The following is a 20,190-nucleotide window of genomic DNA, read 5'->3' as shown; positions in this document are numbered from 1 at the left end:
TCTCCCTTCCTTTTCCCCCTCTCCCTCTCTTTCAATTCTTCACTGCTCTCTTTTTGGGCCACTACACTAAATAAAGGTAAATTAATTTCCATAATTTACAATAGCTAATGGGCCTTCAAAAGGGGGAGATTATTCTGTTTTTAGGATCAGGCCACTGTCTCACAATAATTCAATTAAAAGTTTATAAGTGAGTGAACAAAGGATATCAAATTGTGTTCTCTTCTCCCTTTGGAAGCAACTGGTAACCATCGTAAAACAAATTGAAAATCAGTCTAGTCGTGTTTTAATAATCAGGTTACCTATGTATTTAAAGGATTTATGTGGTGTAATTATTAATACTGAGCTGACTTCATATTAAGACCTTCAAAAAGGGGCTCCTGGGTGGCTCAGTTGTTAGGCGCCTTCGGCTCGGGTCATGATCCTGGGGTCCTGGGATCGAGCCCCGCATTGGGCTCCCTGCTCAGCGGAGAGCCTGCTTCTCCCTCTCCCACTCCCCCTGCTTGTGTTCCCTTTCTCTCTGTGTCTCTGTCAAATAAATAAATAAAATCTTAAAAATAAATAAATAAATAAATAAATAAATAAATAAATAAATAATAAATAAGGGAGCTATAACATCTTCCTCACAGTTCAAAAAAAAAAAAAAAAAAGACCTTCCAAAGGATACCAAAAAAAGGGAAAGAAACCTTGCCAAATTTCATACAACTCATATTTCTGGTTTTTAAAAGTTTTTAAGAGAAGAGTTATATACATTCTCTTTTTGTAATTTCTAAAGACTCTTTTGCTAATTGTGAAAAGAGAAACTAATTCTTGAGAAGTTAGAATTTTAGCATTCTCAACAATGCATAGGAACTCTTTCATTAACAATTCATCTGTATCACTGAAATCTTAAACGGAATAATATTCTATATACATAAGAGAAGCTGAATGGTATTCATGGTCAATATATTTAAATAATGAAGAGTTTCAGGGCTGATTTTGGGTAGTGTATTTTTTATTGCAAGTGTGCATTTTTGAAATGAATACTTGTGCCAGTACGTATGCATGTGTTTGTATATACAAACACATACATATATTTTAAATTATTTTTGCTAAGCTGGAAAATATACATTAAATAACATTATGAATACTACGAATTCATTATAGCATGAATCATCACAGTCTTTCAATCACTAAATTATAAAGCCTTGACTACTCTATTACTGTACATTCTATCATTGTTAAGTCTGGTTGACTTTACCCTCATGGCATCTTTCACACAGAACTTGTTGGTGTATTTCCATTGCTACTCCTGGCTGAAACCCTCCACTACTTATTATCTGGACGAGTGCTCCTCAAATTTTCAAATGCATACAAATCACAGGAGGACTTGTTAGATATGGATTCTGATTCAGTAGGTCTGCGGTAGCATGTGAGACTCCGCATTTCTAAGTTCCAGGTGTTACTGACAATGTTGGTCCTGGACCACATTTTGAGTAGCAAGAACGTAGAGTTCTAGATTTGCACTGTCCACTGTGGTAGCCACCAGCTATATGTGGCTATTGAGCACTTGAAATATAGCTAGTCAACTCTGTTTCACTTTAATCACTGCATCATTTAAGATATTATTGTTGAACTGTAGTGTTCGATAGGCCTGTAAATCATTTGAGTAGTATACATAAACTGATCTGGTTACTATCAATGAATTAATTTAAAATTTTTAATGCAACAATGTAATAGTGTGCTTATCTGAATATTTTATGCAACATGAGTTACAGTAATACTTAATGTAAATCATAATTTGTATTTAAATTGAAATGCTTATTTTTATTAGAATATAATTATTTTTTCTATTTAAAATAGCAGATATGGAAAAAATTTTATATTTAAAACGAAGATATATTTCTGGTGCAAAATAGAGAGAATTAACTAGTAATATAATCAGAACAATAGAGACTAGAAGAAAGTATGTTGCAAATTTCATCATAAATGCAATTGCAATCTATAAAGCTGTTTGTTGTGATGAAAATTTTTAAATATATAAAAAGTGAACAATATTAAGAGACATTTTTGCACCTACATGGTGAATCTGTTAAGAAGTTTTCTCTTTTTTTTTTTTTTTAAAGATTTTATTTATTTATTTGATAGAGAGAGAGAGAGAGCGAGAGAGAGAACACAAGCAGGGGGAGTGGGAGAGGGAGAAGCAGGCTTCCCGCGGAGCAGGGAGCCCGATGTGGGGCTTGATCCCAGGACCCTGGGATCATGACCTGAGCCGAAGGCAGACGCTTAACCGACTGAGCCACCCAGGCACCCCAAGAAGTTTTCTCTTAATAGTCAAACAAGAACCAACAAAATCAGTCACCTGAAATCAGAAGTAAATGTTGAGGGGCGCCTGGGTGGCTCAGACGGTTAAGCGTCTGCCTTTGGCTCATGTCATGATCCCAGGGTCCTGGGATCAAGCCTCACATTGGGCTCCCTGTGGGAGCCTGCTTCTCCGTCTCCCTCTGCTTGCTGCTTCCCCTGCTTGTACACTCTCTCTCTCTGTCAAAAATAAAAAAAAAAATCTTAAAAAAAAAAAAAGTAAATGTTGAACATTTGTAACTTTGGCCAGCTATAAAATGGCTTGGATTGTTGCACGAAAGAGTAAACCATTTTTAGATCAAGATGGTAATTTCATTTATGATAAAAGACTAGAAGAGATATTTTTACCAAAAATGGAAGATCTTCAATTAAGTCACAAAACAAATGCCTATAGAATACAAGAACTTTCTAACAATATCAATCATCCATTGATTCAAAATTTGGAAAACTACAAGTACCTTTCTTCAGGAGACACTACCCAATTCAAGCGTCATGCATGTATTATCTTAAAGGACTTAACAAATTTATGACAAAAAAAGTTGTCAATTTGCAGCCTAAAACATCAAGCTTGTGGTCTAGATATTTTTAACTTTAACACCTTTCAAAGAAGAGTTTCAGCTGCATAATGAATAAAATTGTTTATCATAATGGATGGTGCTCCAGCTATGTTTGATCAAAAATTCAAATTTATTGACATTTTCAAACAAGAGACTGTTTTCTTTTTTCCTTCATTCCACTGTACAACACATGTGGAAAATATCTGTGCAAAGTTTTCTGAAGCTGAATGTGCAAAAAATGTCATGGATACAGTTGTTAATATTGTGCAGTATATATGTACAAATTCTAGGACTCTTCACTAAGTTTAGAAGACAATGAATTTAATGATGCTGTGTTCTTTGCCAATGTTCCTTGGCTGAGTTGTGGAAGAGTTTTACAAAGATTTACCACACTTCTAACTTCAAATCAAAATTTTCTTAAAACAGAAGGAGTGCTTGGGGTGCCTGGGTGGCTCAGTCATTGGGCATCTGCCTTCAGCTCAGGTCATGATCCCAGGGGCCTGGGATCAAGCCCCGCATTGGGCTCCCTGCTCAGCGGGAAGCCTGCTTCTCCCTCTCCCACTCCCCCTGCTTGTGTTCCCTCTCTTGCTGTGTCCCTCTCTGTCAAGTAAATAAATAAAATCTTTAAAAAAACAAAACAAAACAGAAGGAATGCTTGCCTAATATTCAATAATCAAAGACAAAAAAATTATCACACTGCACATGAATGAGCTAAATTTAAAGCTCCAAGAAAAGGGAAACCTTATTTGTGAAGCTGAACAAGTGTAAGAATTTATACTGACATTAAAACTTTTAATAATATACATCAATAACAATGATTTTACACATTTTTCTACCATAAATCAATATGCAGGTTTTAATTATTGATAGTTACGTAAATTAGTTACAAAATCTAAGAAAAATTTGAAGTATGCTAAGTTGATACTGAAATTTAGAGTTGCTTTCAATGTATACAATACCCCTTTGTATTTGTTATTAATGGTATTAACAATTAGTGATATACTTAATTTGAAAAGATGTACTTTTGAAATGGTTTTGCTTGAAAGATGAAGTCTTCTAGAAAAACATGAAAGTTTTATCCTTGTGGATGCAAATATTAAAAGAAAAAGATTTTGGTATTCAGTTAGTAGAAAATTTTTAAGTATGTTTGGAACATTTGGGTATATGAATCTATTTTTTTCAACAGCAAATCTGATTAAATCTAAACACAGACCCAGTATTTCCAATGAAAATTTAGTGTACAAAATAAGATATGCTCTAAGTGACTTCAAAGATCCAGCATGAAAAAAGAATGTAAAAATATCTCTTTAATGAATTTTTAATATTATTGAATGTTCAACCATATTTTAGATATATTACACTAAATAAAATATATTTAAAATAATTTCACTTTTTAAAAAATTTCACTTATTTCTTTTTACTGTTTTAAAAATGTAGCTACTAGAAAATTAACAATACATAGGAGGCTTTCATTATATCTCTATTGCATGGTGCTGGTCTACACTATTACAAAAGTCTCTTCTCTGATCTTCAGTTACTTCCCAACCTACTGTTAATATTCTTAAGTATTGATATTCTTGGGGCGCCTGGGTGTTACCCTCTCTATAAAAAGTCTCATTATCCTTGCAGCCAGAATTAGATTTTCCTCCTCTAAATCAAATGGTTAAAACAAATCATTCCCACATCTTTTTTCAGCACCTAATATTTCTTTTTCTATTATTTATATTGGTAGTTTATATTTGTTGCATGCTTAATATGAGCTGTACACATTTATACTATTTGTCTTAATACTTCTGACAGTTTTGTGAGGGATCCTATTATCAAACTCATTTTAGAAATGACAAAACTGAGGCTTGAAGAGATGAAGTAGCTTGCCCAAGGTCAAGAGCAAAGGAGGCAGGATCCAGATAAACCTGTGTGGTCTAACTCCAAAGCCCATTATCGCCTACATTACTCCTCATGCTAATTCACCATTCTTCATATAAGATTCCTTTTCCTGTTTATTTTTTCATCAATGTCCTGTTCTTTCCTATGGAATATTAAGTTCTGATAAGATTTGTCTTAGATAATTTATTCCTGAAGGCCTGACCTTCCCTAATAGAAACTAATCCATTCAGAGAAATAAATACAGGAGGGCCTCAAGTGGAAGAAATAGGTAGTGCAAGGGGAAAAAAAAAAAGCAAAACTTAATTTTTCTTTAGATTCATTTCTTAATCCATCCTTAATGTAATTATTTTGTCAAACATGCTTGATATTCTAAAGCTTTTAAGCTCTAAGCATTTAGGAAAAAAGAAAATTTTAATTAAATGTAGAAAAAAATCCCACCCTCTAATTTGTTCTAAATGTAAAAATTTTTTCAGGATGCAAAGAAACAGTACAATGTAAAAAGGTGTAGCCACATAAACAGGTGCCGGTATCAAAGATACAGAATTAAAATAACTAAAAAGCATACCAACCACAGTACAAAAATACTTAATGAGTCTGAAAATTGGCCAAAAAATAGATGACTTTGAACACTTCTTATTTGGAAATAATTTCAAATGTACCCAAGAGTTGCAAGAATTAGGAATAGTACAAAGTACATCCTCATACCCTCCACCCAGATTTACCTAGTTCACCAAATTCATCCTTTCGCTAACATGTTCATGAATGAGAAATAAAGTACTCTTGTAAGCTGTTGTTATTTAGAGGTTGCTATTGCTGAGATTCTGCATATTCTCAATCTCTCTCATATACACACACACACACATACATGCGCACACATGCGTACAGACGTATATACATAAACACATGCACACATATACACACGCATCAGTTTTTTAACCTTTTGAGGGTAAGTTACATACATCATGGCTCTTCACCCCTAAAAACTTCAGTATTTCCTAGGTATATTCTCACATAACCACAGTATAGTTGTCAAACTTAGGAAATTTAACACTGATTCTTTTACCTAACCTACCATCTGCATTCCAATTTTGTCAATTGACCCAATAATATCCCTTAGAACATTTTTCCCATGTCAGTGCAGGATCCGGTCTACTATGGTCAGGTGTTGTATTTACTTTCCCCGTTTAGGCTCTTTTAATCTGGGACCTTTTATTGCCTTTCTTCTTTTTTTAATGACATTGATATTTTTGGAGAATACAAACCTTCTTCCTCTCGTGCTCCTTCTCTGTATCTCTCTCTCTCACACACACCCCTTTAAAAAAAAATTAAGGGGCGCCTGGGTGGCTCAGTTGGTTAAGCATCTGCCTTCGGCTCAGGTCATGATCCCAGGGTCCTGGGACTGAGCCCCACGTCAGGCTCCTGCTCAGCAGGGGGCCTGCTTCCCCCCCCCCTGCTGCGCCCCCTGCTTGCGCTCTGTCAAATAAATAAAAAAAACTTAAAAAAAATAAAAATAAAAAAAATTAAACTATCTCTGATCTTGGGTTTGTCAAATGCTTCCTCATGGCTAGATTCAGGTTACACGTTCTCAGCCGGAATACTACATAGGTGATGTGTCCTTTTCAAGGTTTCACATTTGGAGTCACATTCTCCATCTGTTCTTCATTGGTACTATCAATTTTTAGCACCAGTCAAGGTGTTGTCTTATTTCACCACTGTGTAATTATTATTTTCCCCTAGCAATTAATAAGCAGTTTGTAGAGAACTACTTTAAAATCATGTAAATACGTAAATACTCAGCTCTTCATCAAAATTTCCCCCTAGATTTAGCATCTGATGACTCCAGCCTGATTCAGTCTATACTAACACAGATGCAAAATGCTGGTTTCCCAAATCTGGCAGCCTCTCTGCACACAACAGTCTATAATGAGCAAGAACTTTCCTTTCTCCCCATTAATTAACTCATTAATCTATTTACTAATGGTATGGACTTACGAATTACTATTTTTTCAATGGTCTGCAATTCATTACTGTATTTAATTATTTTGGTACTCAAGATTCTTCCAGATTTGACCAGCAGGAGCCCTTTTCAAGCTTGTTCCTTGTGACAAGACCCCGTCATTTTGAGCACTTCCTTATTTTCTGGCAAAATGAGATGTTCCAAGTTTGTCTTGTATTTACCCTCCCCCAATGCTTAAATTAGTCATTTCTTCAAGGAAACTGGGTTCTTTTAGTAGTGAATGATATCTGGGCACTTAGATATGCTATGTGTTCACTGCTATTAGGTTGTCTGCTTCTTGGCTCTTACAGCTGACAGAGCCAGGAAATGAATATATATATGCATATATGCAAACATAATATAGATACATGCACATATACATTCATATGCACATACACTTATATATTTTAGAAGTGATCCCTTTGCAATACCTCCAAATTGCAGTCCAACCCACAGGATTCTTTTGTGACTTCTTTCATTCTGTTTTGTATTATCTATGCTTTTTCATTGAGATTTTGGCTCTCAGTGACAATCAACACATTTGCTAAAACCTATGCTACATCTAAAATGGGTTTCAGAATTGCTTTGCCCATGGGCGCCTGGGTGGCTCAGTCGGTTAAGCGTCTGCCTTCACCTCAGGTCATGATCCCGGAGTCCCAGGATTGAGTCCTGCACTGGGCTCCCTGCTCAGGGGAGAGTCTGCTTCTCCCTCTGACACCCCTCTTGTGCTCTCACTCTCTCAAATAAATAAATAAAATCTCTAAAAAAAAAAAAAAAAAAAAGAATTGCTTTGCCTATACCACTAAGACAACAACAAAAAATACTAAAAAATTTTCAGGATTTGTTTGCACTTCTTTTCCAACTCAACCCAATCTGTCAAAGTCTGAACACAAATACTGTATTCATAAATTACTTGAAATGGTTTTCTCTTGTTTTTCTTTAGCATGGATATGGTATTCATTTGAAGTACAAATGGATTCATTTGTTTTGGTCTGTGTGTAGCTTTAAGTTCATTTTCTCTTATCTTTATTGCTTTTTCTATGTTTTCTAAATGTGTTGAATATTAACATGTACCCCAAAGTAAAAATTATATAAAAAGTTATTCTCAGACAGGTGTCAGTCCCTCCTACATCTTATCCACCATGTGTCCACCCACATGGTAGATAACCAGTTTCATCACTGTGTAGTTTATCCTTCCTTTGGTGTCTTTTGTAAAAGATAAACAGATCTATAACTGCTCTTGTTTATTAAATACTGCATACTATTTATACTCTTTTGAACTTGGCTTTTTTTACTTGGTAGTATCTCCTGGAAATCACTCCATATTACTCAAGAGAGATTAAGGTAGTTTTCAATATTTTCTAATTATAAATAATATTGTAATACTGTGCATATGTATTTTCATATTATTAGAGGTATATCTCCAGGGTAAATTCTTAGATGTGAGATTGTCAGGTAGAAGGGTAAATGATATGTAGATTTGTTAAAACTACCAGTTCTTCTTCATAGGGGTACCATTTTGCATTCCCAATGAGAATGACTGTTTTGAAACACCCTCACCAAGAGACTACTGTCAAGCTTTTAAGTTTTTACTAATGTGATGGGTGAGAAATGGTAGTGGTCTGATTTTTCTTAAAAAAACAATCAGACAAACCCTGTTGAGGTAGAATTTATCTATAGTAAATTTCAATATAATAAAATTTACTAATTTTAGGTTACAGTTTAATAACTTTGCTTAACCCAAGGTCATAAAAGTTTTTTCTAGAATTTATTTTAGTTCCTATGTTTAGACCTACAATCCATTCACAGTTCATTTTTGAGTATGACATGAGGTAGGGGTTGAGATTCACTTTTTTCCTCAAATATTCCCTTATTTTACCCCCATGTATTGTAACAAGCATCTTTCCCCCAGGGAATTGTCTGTGAACCTTTTAGAATATCAAGTGACTCTAAGTGTGGTCCATTTCCACAAGTGCCAGACTATGTTAGCTCCAGGCTTACAGCCAGGAGGAGCAGTCTGTCTGATTATGTTCATTCTCCAATCCCTTTGGGAGTTGCCTACCGTATAACGTCCAGGTTTTAAAGTTGTTTTCTGTTGGAAGATGTCTTCCGCCAGTGTTTCCCTCTATCATTACTAGAAGATGGAAGTCCTATCTTAGTGTAGATTTAACTGGTATTTCTCTTATTATGAGAAGCTTGATCCCAGGACCCTGGGACCATGACCTGAGCTGAAGACAGACGCTTAACAACTGAGCCACCCAGGCGCCCCTCACTGAGTTAGTTTTATCACTGATTGTCTACGGTTTTCTGGATTACTATTATGTCATCTGCAAACAGATGGTTTTATTTATTTTTTCTAACTCATATGCCCCTACTTGTTGTTCTAGTCTAATTGCATTTTCTTTTTTTGTGTGCTGTTTTTATCAGGTTTAGGCATCAATGTGACACTAGCTTCAAAAAAAAAGAATTTGGAAATTTTCTTTCATTTTTTTTTTTATACTTCAGAGGACACTTAATGTAGTTTTGGGATTGCTAAAGGTTTCGTTAAATTTCTCTGTGAAACATCTGGCCTGGTCCTCTTCTAGAGGGTAGTTTCTTGATAACTTTATTTCTTTTATGGAAACTGGTCTGTTAAGCTTTCCATCTCTACTGAGGTCAGTTTTGGTAAAATATATTTTCCTAAGACAATCTTTTAATAGATGAGATAGTTTTAATAATAACCCATTCATATTAATTGAGATAACTATTATGTTTGGTCTCAATTTGGTCATATTTTGTTGAAATTACTGTGTGCATATGTTATATTTATATGTGTTTATTTTGTGTATTTCCTTTGCTTTTTAAAAAATTTCTTTTGGTATTTAGGAAGATTTGTCTTTTCATTCTATAGGTTACCTTTGTATTATTACTTTTTTATAGTGCCTGAAATCTCCTCTATTTTTACCTAATCTTTTACTATTTGACATCAGTTTTAAATGATACCTTTACTTATACAACAAAGTTGTTATACTCTATTTTCCTCCTTTTTCCCCCCTCCTTTGTCCTCTGATTTTTTAAAAATAAACTGCACCTTTTGATTTTTTTTTTTTTTTTTGGTCAGACATGTACTGTTTATGTGTTGCTCTTTTACCTGCAAACTCACTCTCATTTTGGTCTCAGCTATAAAATAACATCTGTGAAATGCTCAGTCTCTGGGAAAATCTGGACAAAGTTATCCAGTTATTTTTTGGCTGGATGAAACTCATCCTCTCCTAGATTCTTCAGGAATACTACATATTTGCAGTATTCCCTGAATACTGGCACATTCCAAATTTTTTCCAGGGCCTTGATATCTGAAAGTCAGCTTGGCTGTACACAATTTGGTTTACACTTTCTTTCCTTTAGTTTCTTGAAAATGTTACTTTACTATGGCCTTATTTTGTTGTGTTGAGAAGGCTGATCCTGGTCAAATTCTACTATCTTTGTAAGTTGTCTCATCTTTTCACTTAGAGGCACTGTGCATTTCCCCCTCTATCTCTAAAGCCTAATAAGTTTACCGGGTATGTCCTAAAGTTGATCTTTCTAGTTCAGATTTCTTCTAGTACCCACTAATAGATTCAGGTCTTCTTTTATTTCTGTAAAGTTTTTATGGATTATAGTTCTAAATATTAGTGTTGTTCAGTTGTTTTACTTCTTCAAGAAACTCTTTAATTTCCTTATTTCATTATCATTTTCCTGGTTATGATTTTTGTTTTTTTTTTTTCAATGCCTTTTCATTTGTATAATTTCTTGGACAACTTACAAACTTAGTTTTCATTTCTGGTATGTTTTTGTCTTTTTCTTCTAATTCCTTCCTAAGTTTTACCAACTCTCATTTTATTTCTTCCTGCTTTTTTAAAATATCATTTCTATTCTAGTTTTTTAAAATTTCTGATTTGAAGTGTTTTTTCTTAGTGCCAAATGCTTTGTTTGAGGATATTTAATTGAATTTGGAGTGTTGTGTTAGTTTTCTTCAGCTTTGTGGTTGAATTGTTTTGGAGAGTTTTCATCAGAAGGAAAGCTTTAATTCATATTATCCGATTTTTCACAGTTGTTTTGTAATAAGGGGGACAGATTTAATTTTTTTTCCTATTCCATTTTTTTTTTCCCCCAGCACAGAAAGAGTTCTTAGTTCAATAGCACCCTCTTCTGTGCAGTTTCTTTATGGATCATGTTGTTGAAGGTCATGGTGGGGGTAGACAGAAAGGATTGGTATGTCTCGTTTCTCTTTCATTTCTGCAAGATCTTTAATTTTCCCCTCTTATTTCCTTATTGCCTCATCTCCAAGGGATACCGCCCTGTTTCTGTTCGTTTGGTTATTCCCCAGAAGCAATGATTTTCCAAGGCTGCCACTTCTGGTTGCACACTTTCTCAAGTCCTGAGAACCACCCAATACTGATCTGTGCTTAGATTCTCGCATTCATTGTTGCAATTTCTTTCTGGAGGTGATTGTGTTTGTACTTCATCTAACTGCTTTGTTTTTTCCTGTTCTTTTCAGAGTCACTTAAGGCTTACCACTTCTGTTCTTTGTATCCCAACTTTCAGTGGCAGGAAGGCTGCAGGACTTTGTTGAAATTTTTTTACTCTGTTTATATGTACTTTGAAAGATGTGGCACTTTATGTCACAGTCATATTGAAGGTATGAATCCTGTATGATTTCATTTGCTCTCTTTGTTGACTTTATGTTTTCCGGGGAGATAATGTTCAGGAAATTAAAAATCAGATGATTGCCACTGATATCTAGCTATGTTCTTTTTATCTTTCTACCCTTATCAATATTTTGTTTATTTGTATATCTATTTTATGATAATACCATTGTATTTGCTTTGTTGCAAGGTACCTAAAATTCTGTAAGGGATGATGTAGAGTAAAAATAAGTTTTTATAGTATTAAAAAATAAAAGTAAAAAATGCTCTGACTTGGAGGGTTTTTTTCTTGTTTTGTATTTTCTTTAATAAAGTAAGGTATGAGTAATAGAAGAAAAGAAAAAGGGATAAGAAAAGAAAAAGGAAAAATAATAGAGAAAGAAAAAAGAATAGAAAAGCAATGAGATTGATCATTTACTTCCGATAACCATGGTTATCTGGTTTTGAAAGCAATTTCTTTGAGCAATAGTAGCAGGACTTCAGCACAGATACAGCATCTGAAAGTGACTGATTTTAAGACTTACGCTATTTCATACTATATTATTCACATCTGTAAGGTCAGGGACATTATATAGCATATGTTTACCCACATTAACACAAAGCACATATATATAATACATGCACTTACTTGTTTCACATTCTGGAGTTCTTCTGTCAACTGTTTCTTTTGTCTTTCTGATTCAAATAACTTTTCCTATATTTAAAAACCACTGAATTAATAATACATTATGAAGTATCAATGAGTATCATTTTTAGGGCTTTATTTCAACATTTATAAATTCTCCAAACATCCAATTGCGACAATCTGAAAATGCAGTTCTCAGTCACTTTTCTGGCTTTACACATACCATTTAAAAGTAATTAGTTATTTACAGTACAATTGTGATATAAATGCATTTTCTGTTACTTTAATTAGCCATTTTGTACAATCTCAAAATCTGAGCTCCAAAATAATTCAATTAGGATGAAAATGTGTAAATACTAACTAAATTTTGGGCAATAGCAATCATCACCAAAGAGCTTCCAAATTGAAGAGCATTATTATTACAACTTAGAAGTAAAGGTTTCTTACCACACTAAAGAGGACATATGAAACTGGATTGACTATTGTTTTTCTAATTTACCTTGTGCTTGGAATATTATCCATACAAATGAAGATATGACTAGTGTAACCAAAATATAAAATAATAGTTACTAAGGTAGAATAAATAATATTATGCATGCAAATAAAATATTATCTTTGAAATTAAAATTAATTTAATAAGCACATACCCTAAAACATCCAGCTTTTTAAAAAGGTATCATAAATAAATCCACATTTTATTGATCAAATCAGAAATACTAAGAGTAATTTAAGGACCATTTTACTATAAACTTGAGCAGAGGAATTGCTTGAAGATTAAATTGAGTGGTAAATATTCATGGCAACACTGCGATGTTTATAAGAAGCATTCTGTTTCCTGGTATTTTTCAGCACATTCTTATCAAAGATATGAAATGAAGGTATATGAAGATGAATTTAATATAGCAATCTAATGAATCTGCCACAGACCAGGAGCCAAGAAACTGCTGGCTCTCATGCTCTAGCAAGTCACCTTCACTCTGTGTCCTAGTTTTTTTGCATCTGTAAATGGAAAATACATCTATTTTCATTCAGCTTTGCAAAGCAGTAGCAATCTGAACTTTGCAGAAAAAATCATTCTTGTCAAATAAAAATTAGTCACTGGCATCAAATGATCTTGTTTTCATTTTTATTTGTGCCTCAAATCAGACATGAATAGAGATGTCGCAAGTGATGAGAGAATACCTACATGCTCTATGAACTTCACTGAACAACCTCTGTTATCTGTGTGTGTGTAAGATGAGTAGAAATACTGAAGGTACACATATTACCTCGAAGAAGTATTTATGGCTGTGTACACTCTTTTACATGGCCAATCAAGTGGTTCTCAGCCAACAGATAGGTTTCCGGGTAAAGGAAATTATAAAATATAGAATATGCTGTATCTGGTCCTGTCACATTAGGATATGTTTAGTTACATGTCATAGACTTTAAAGGTGAACTCTGATTTATTGAAGAGTTCCTTAGGGGAGCCCTGTTTAAATGTTACATAAATACAATTTTAAGTTAAAATTCTAATAATTAGTACTGATATTTAAAGGAAAACTGAAAAATATCACTAAATTTAACAATGATACACATTAAGAAAATGAAAAGATCTGAGAGCTTCCGAAAGTTGTTTTTGTTTTTGTTTTTTTTTTTTGAGAGAGAGAGAGAGGGAGAGACAGTCTTCAGCAGGCTCCATACCCAGCACAGATCCTGACACAGGACTTGATCTCACAACCCAAGATCATGACCTGAGCCAAAATCAAGAGTCCAATGCTTAACCAACTGAGCCACTCAGGCATCTCTGAAAGTTCTGATGAACCATAAGATTTAATGGCTTAAACTGTGGAAAGAGCCAAGATGTCCATCGACAGATGAATGGATAAAGATGTGGTATATATATACATACACACACACACACACACACACACACACACACACACACTGGAATATTATGCAGCCATCAAAAGGAATGAAATCTTGCCATTTGCAACGACATGGATGGAACTGGAGGGTATTATGCTGAGTGAAATAAGTCAATCAGAGAAAGACATGTATCATGTGACCTCACTGATATGAGGAATTCTTAATCTCAGGAAACAAACTGAGGGTTGCTGGAGTGGGGGGTGGGGTGGGAGAGATGGGGTAGCTGGGTGATAGACATTGGGGAGGGTATGTGCTATGGTGAGCGCTGTGAATTGTGCAAGACTGTTGAATCACAGACCTGTACCTCTGAAACAAATAATACATTATATGTTAAAAAAAAAAAAAAAGAAGAAGAAGAAGATAGCAGGAGGGGAAGAATGAAGGGGGGGTGGAATCGGAGGGGGAGACGAACCATGAGAGACTATGGACTCTGAAAAACAAACTGAGGGTTCTAGAGGGGAGGGGGGTGGGGGGATGGGTTAGCCTGGTGATGGGTATTAAAGAGGGCACGTTCTGCATGGAGCACTGGGTGTTATACGCAAACAATGAATCATGGAACACTACATCAAAAACTAATGATGTAATGCATGGTGATTAGCATAACATAATAAAAAAATATTTAATGGCTTATGCAGAGATGAACTATATAAAATGCTATTTTACCAACACAGCCATCATTGGAGATGTTTTCAAAGAGAATACGAGGAAATTATTGTCAATTTATTCTTAAAACTAAATTTATGTTTTTTCATCTTTATTCTTAACTATTATACCAAAAAATGTAGAAGTGGTTTCAAAGTTGTAAAAAGTCTACAAAATATTCCATTAGTAATGGAATGCTTGTACACACTTGGAAGGAACATGAATTGGTAAAGCCCTTTGAAGGGTAACTTGGTAACATGTATAAAATTTTATGTGTCCATACCCTTTGATAAAGCAATTCCACTTTCAGAAATATATTCAGTTTGTACTTTTACTAGAAATTGCCCAAAGATACATCTACAAAGCTATTTATGATGGACTTACTTTAAGTAGAGGAAAACCAGAAGTAACCTAAATATTCATCATTAAGGAACTGGCTAGGGGCGCCTGGGTGGCTCAGTTGGCTAAGCATCTGCCTTCAGCCCAGGTCATGATCCCAGGGTCCTGGGATCGAGTCCCACATCTGTTTTCCTGCTCAGAGGGGAGTCTGCTTGTCCCTCTCCCTTTGCCCCTCCCCCTGCTCTTGCTCTCTCTTTCTCTCTCAAATAGATAAATAAAATCTTAAAAAAAACAAAACAAAACAACGAGCTGCCTAGATAACCTAGGACAGAACCATTGGATGACAGGAGAACCATTAGGAAGACTTTGGCAGGGGACACCTGGGTAGCTCAGTTGGTTAAGTGTCTGCCTTCAGCTCAGGTCATGATCCCTGGGTTCTGGGATTGAGTCCTGTATTGGGCTCCTTGCCAACAGGGAGCCTACTTCTCCCTCTGCCGGCCATTCTCCCTGCTTGCTCAGTCTCTCTCTCTCTGACAAATAAATAAAATCTTAAAAAAAAAAAAAAAAAAGATTTTGGCAGATCTGCACATATTAACTCGAAAAGTAGCCCAAGATATAAGGCCAACAAAGAGAAAAAGAAATAGGAAGCAAGTTGTAAAAAAGTGTGCAGTGTGAAGAGATTTACATAAAAGTTAAAATGCACATATACATTTATTTTTAGAAATATAATTGGCCATATAGAGAAAAAGTCTCTGAAAGGACAAACAAGGTGTGTTTAACAATGGCTTTCTCTAGAGGTTGGAATTTAAAAACTAAGGCAGGAAGGAAATTTCTTCCTTTTTTGGAGATGTGTAAAGATTTTGCTTTAATAAAAATTAAGTAAATAACCACAGAATTTTACTTATTTCAGAAAATAATTTAAAATAACCAAAAAAAAAATATTCCTATGGTGAGTTAAGGGTAAATCAAGTAGCTTATACTGCTTTTCTTAAAGACTTGAAAAATATAATGGGTTTCTGTGAAAATTAGGGTATACTACATGTGTATAACGTACTGTATGGTAACTAACATAACATAATAAAATTAAAAACAAAAATTAGGATATAATTTAAATTTAATATTCTACTAAAAACAGAATGAAAATATATAAAAAGAACCCAAATCTTAAAGTGTATTTGGGCACGCTGTCTTTTTTTCTCTTAATCATGTTACCTTAACTCCAAATTACGTTACCAAAACGAGAGGCCTCTGAAACATGCCCATAAACATGAAAAATCGTTATTTCCCAGTGAACATTTAAGGATCCAAAATTGTCATGGCTTGCTTTGTTGACTCATCTAATCTTTGTTGGTTTCTCTTCCTTGCCACCAATACGAGAACAAAAAGGGGTGAAAAGAAGCCAGATCCGCAGGTATGAGCAAAAACCACTGTCTACACTGAGTCTTACATGGGTATTGGGAAATATAAGTAATAAGTATGTACACAAAAAAAAGGGACTCTTTTTTAAAGGCCTACTGAAGGGTGCCTGGGTGGCTCAGTCATTGGGCGTCTGCCTTCGGCTCAGGTCATAGTCCCAGGTCCTGGGATCGAGCCCCGCATCAGGCTCCCTGCTCGGCGGAAAGCCTGCTTCTCCCTCTCCCACTCCCCCTGCTTGTGTTCCCTCTCTTGCTATGTCTCTCTCTGTCAAGTAAATAAATAAAATCTTTAAAAAAAAAAAATAAATAAAGGCCTACTGAATGAATTATAAAATATTTGATATTACTATGAACACAAATAATATCAAATATTTGATAATTTATAATAAATATAATAATATTCTTCCGTTTCTTATTTCTCAACAAAATGTAAGGAGGTGAAATCGGAGATTACCTTGAGTGTATTCACTTCCTCCAAGGCATCATTTCTTTCACGCTTAAGCCTTTCTATTTCATCTGCCTCTAAGGAATTACAGGGAAGAAGCTGTCAACATTAAAACAGAAGAAAAAAGTTATGCATTAGATGCTAATTATGAGAACTAGCATAAAAATCCTTCTTGACGAGTGTTAAGCTTTTGCATTTTAATAACAAAATTTAGTTTCTTACTTTGGAAGTCATTTGATTAGATGAAAGAGAATGTTAAAGCAATCTGGGGTAACTTGATTTAAGCTTGACTTTGTATGGTTGTTATTTATAACAGAATCTAAGTGATTATAAGGTATACATACCCTGTTGTCACCTTTAGGTCATCAATTTTAATAATATAATTTCCCTTAAAAGTCCAAATTCTAAGATTGTGTTTATAATGTCAAAAAGACTTTATGAGTTATCAACATAAACTACTCCCCAAAGATATCCACCCCAGGTACATGGCATCTGAGGCTAACAAAATGCTGGACATTATCAACCAAGAGAGTTTATGTGACCTCAGTAAAGTTCATTGATTGATTCCATGCCTTGTTTTAACTAAATGAAATGCAATGTTAACAGCCAAGTAGCTTACAAAGATTCCCACACAGAAACTGTGGACTGAAGGTAGTATTAATAATTCATGCCCTATTGAACAACAACCGCCACAAAATAGCCGAGACGGCAATTCTTCTTCTCTTACTGCGGGCACGATCTCTCTGAGAGTTAATTACAAGGTAAAAAAACAATGACAATCTGATCAAAGCTAAAAATCCAAGTCTATTACAGCCATCTTGTATGTATAAATTATAACAGAACTGGGCGCCTGGGTGGCTCAGTCGTTAAGCGTCTGCCTTTGGCTCAGGTCATGATCCCAGAGTCCTGGGATCGAATCCCACATCGGGCTCCCTGCTCGGCAAGAAGCCTGCTTCTCCCTCTCCCATTCCCCCTGCTTGTGTTCCTGCTCTCGCTATCTCTCTCTCTGTCAAATAAATAAATAAAATCTTTAAAAAAAAATTATAACAGAACTAAAAAGAAAGAAATATATAAAATATAATTTAAAGGACTAGGTGGAGAAAATGATTGCTTTATAAGTATGGGCTTAAGGCAGAGCTCTTCAGATAGGAGAGGTGAATGCAGAGTAAAAAAAAGATAATAAAAATAATTAATGATAGTGGTGCCTGGCAGTTAAGCTTCTGCCTTCGGTTCAGATCATGATCCTGGATCCAGTTGCCCGGCTCCCTGCTCAGTGGGGAGCCTGCTTCTCCCTCTCTTTCTGCCCTTCCCAGCCACCCCCTGCCCCCACTTGTGCACACTCTCACTCTCTCTAATAAAGGAATAAAATCTTTTTTTTTAAAAATAAGATTTTATTTATTTATTTGACAGAGAGAGGGAACTCAAGTAGGGGGAATGGGAGAGGAAGAAGCAGGCTTCTCGCTCAGCATGGAGCCCGATGCAGGGCTCGATCCCAGGACCCTGGGATCATGACCTGAGCCGAGCAAGGGCAGCCGCTTAACCAACTGAGCCACCCAGGCGCCCCTAAACAAATAAAATCTTAAAAAAAATAATTAACGGTATCACCACTTATTACGAACTTACTATGCGCAGATACATTGCTAAGGGCTATATACATTCAGTATTATATCCTTCCTATAACCTCGTCTCCATTTAACAGATGGGGAAATAGGCTCAGAAGGTTAGCAGCTTACCTAATGTTTCACAGCTAATAAACGGCCACCCCCAGATTCCCACAGAGGTCTGACATTAGTCTGTGATTTTTACTAACCGCCCAACTGAAATCATGATGGAATAGATATGATAAATTCAGGTTTGATTTCTTTTTTTTTTTTTAAGATTTTATTTATTTGACAGAGAGAAAGAGACAGCAAGAGAGGGAACACAAGCAGGGGCAGAGGGAGAGGGAGAAGCAGGCCTCCCGCTGAGCAGGGAGCCCGATGCGGGGCTCGATCCTAGGATACTGGGATCATGACCTGCGCCGAAGGCAGACGCTTAACGACTGAGCCACCCACGTGCCCCTAGGATTAGTTTTTAACACATTTTCAAATGTAACAATATTTCCCAAAGTACATTCTAAAGGATATTAACTAGGTTTGCACAAAAGCCAAACTGAGTGGTAGTGATGGTGGTAGCGGTCCCTTTGGTCAGGTAAATTTGAGAAATGCAGGATTTAGAAAAAAATGAACTTTCTCTCCTGCAGGGCTTTCAACATCCTTAATATGCTAAGGAGCATTTTTAATATCCCCGAAGGAAATAAAATTTAATAACTTGTTGCATTTCCTCAAGTTATTTGACAGTATCCCTGACCACCACACCTTTATTTTGTGGCATCTCACTGGACTAACGTCTGCAAACACAAAGTGTTCTGGGAAACACTGCTACTCAACATTCAGATAAGCCTATTGTTATCTTGCATGCTACCTAAATGTGAAATAAACAGAATTCAAAGGTTTAAATAAGAATCTAGATAACAGAGCTAATTACATATATATTTTATATATATATATTTACTAAGTGAAATTATAGACTGGGGTTTGAGGGATGCGATTATAAACTTCTGAGCTTAAAACATGGAGGTAAATCATGCAGAAAAGGGCACATGGTACCATTTTAGGAGGCAAAACACTAGGCTTGAACAATCATAGAACTATGACTTAAAAACAAAACAAAACAACATGTGTTATAATCCTATTGCTATTTTAGGCTAAGCAGTGAAAACTTACAGCCAGAGAACTGGCCATAACTGGTACCTGTGAATTCTGTGAAAAGCCTCTCTGTGCTCAGTCATGTGTTAAGAGTTCGAATATGCTTCAACAAAGCAAGCGGCAGATGAAATGAATTGTTGCTATTTAACTTCAAATGATTCCAGACAGATAACTGTTTTCTAACCTCCTTTCAAATCTTGGACTTTACCCTTACCTTCCTCCATTCCTTTCCTGTCTGGTTCTCCCGGTATCATTTGTGACCCTCAGGCCCTCTGACCTCTGAAACACCCGGTAAATAACACTGTAAATCATTTCCACTCTATTCTGGATAGCTACTACTCCACTGGTCTCATTCTGAAACTCAATTCATCTTCAACAGAACAATATGTCTGTTTCAGGTCAATTTTTTTTTTTTTTTTATAAAAGCCTTCCATTAGAAACCCATTCAATTACCTCCTTTCCTTAAAGTTTCTGCATATTCTCTTATTTTCTCCTTCCTTTCTCTTGCTCACTCCTTTACTTCTTATAATTTGCTTTATATATCTTTCCTCCCATCCCCATATTTTGAAAATAATTATGTTCAATGTCACTAGTTAACCTAGTATTTGGCTAAATAAATGCACCCCTC

At 35.3% G+C, this 20,190-nt stretch overlaps 1 protein-coding gene across 4 annotated transcripts in view; it reads right to left on the bottom strand.

Moving 5' to 3' along the window:
• STXBP4 (syntaxin binding protein 4) overlaps positions 1-20,190 on the bottom strand; it is a 222,109-nt gene that overhangs the window by 138,546 nt on the left and 63,373 nt on the right. For 3 of the 4 annotated variants that reach the window (XM_032429269.1, XM_032429266.1, XM_032429267.1), the window contains 2 exons: positions 16,825-16,914; positions 12,070-12,135 (listed from right to left, as the gene is read on the bottom strand). In XM_032429269.1, coding sequence (XP_032285160.1) covers positions 12,070-12,135; positions 16,825-16,914 — 156 coding nt within the window. The remainder of the gene's footprint in view (positions 1-12,069; positions 12,136-16,824; positions 16,915-20,190) is intronic. The other variant, XM_032429268.1, reaches the window with a different exon arrangement.

Source organism: Phoca vitulina, unplaced genomic scaffold (assembly GCF_004348235.1).
Source record: "Phoca vitulina isolate PV1807 unplaced genomic scaffold, GSC_HSeal_1.0 scaffold40, whole genome shotgun sequence".
NCBI classification, from domain to species: Eukaryota; Metazoa; Chordata; class Mammalia; order Carnivora; family Phocidae; genus Phoca; species Phoca vitulina.
The sequence above is the reverse complement of the archived record's forward strand: the minus strand, read 5'-3'. Positions and strand labels throughout refer to the sequence as shown.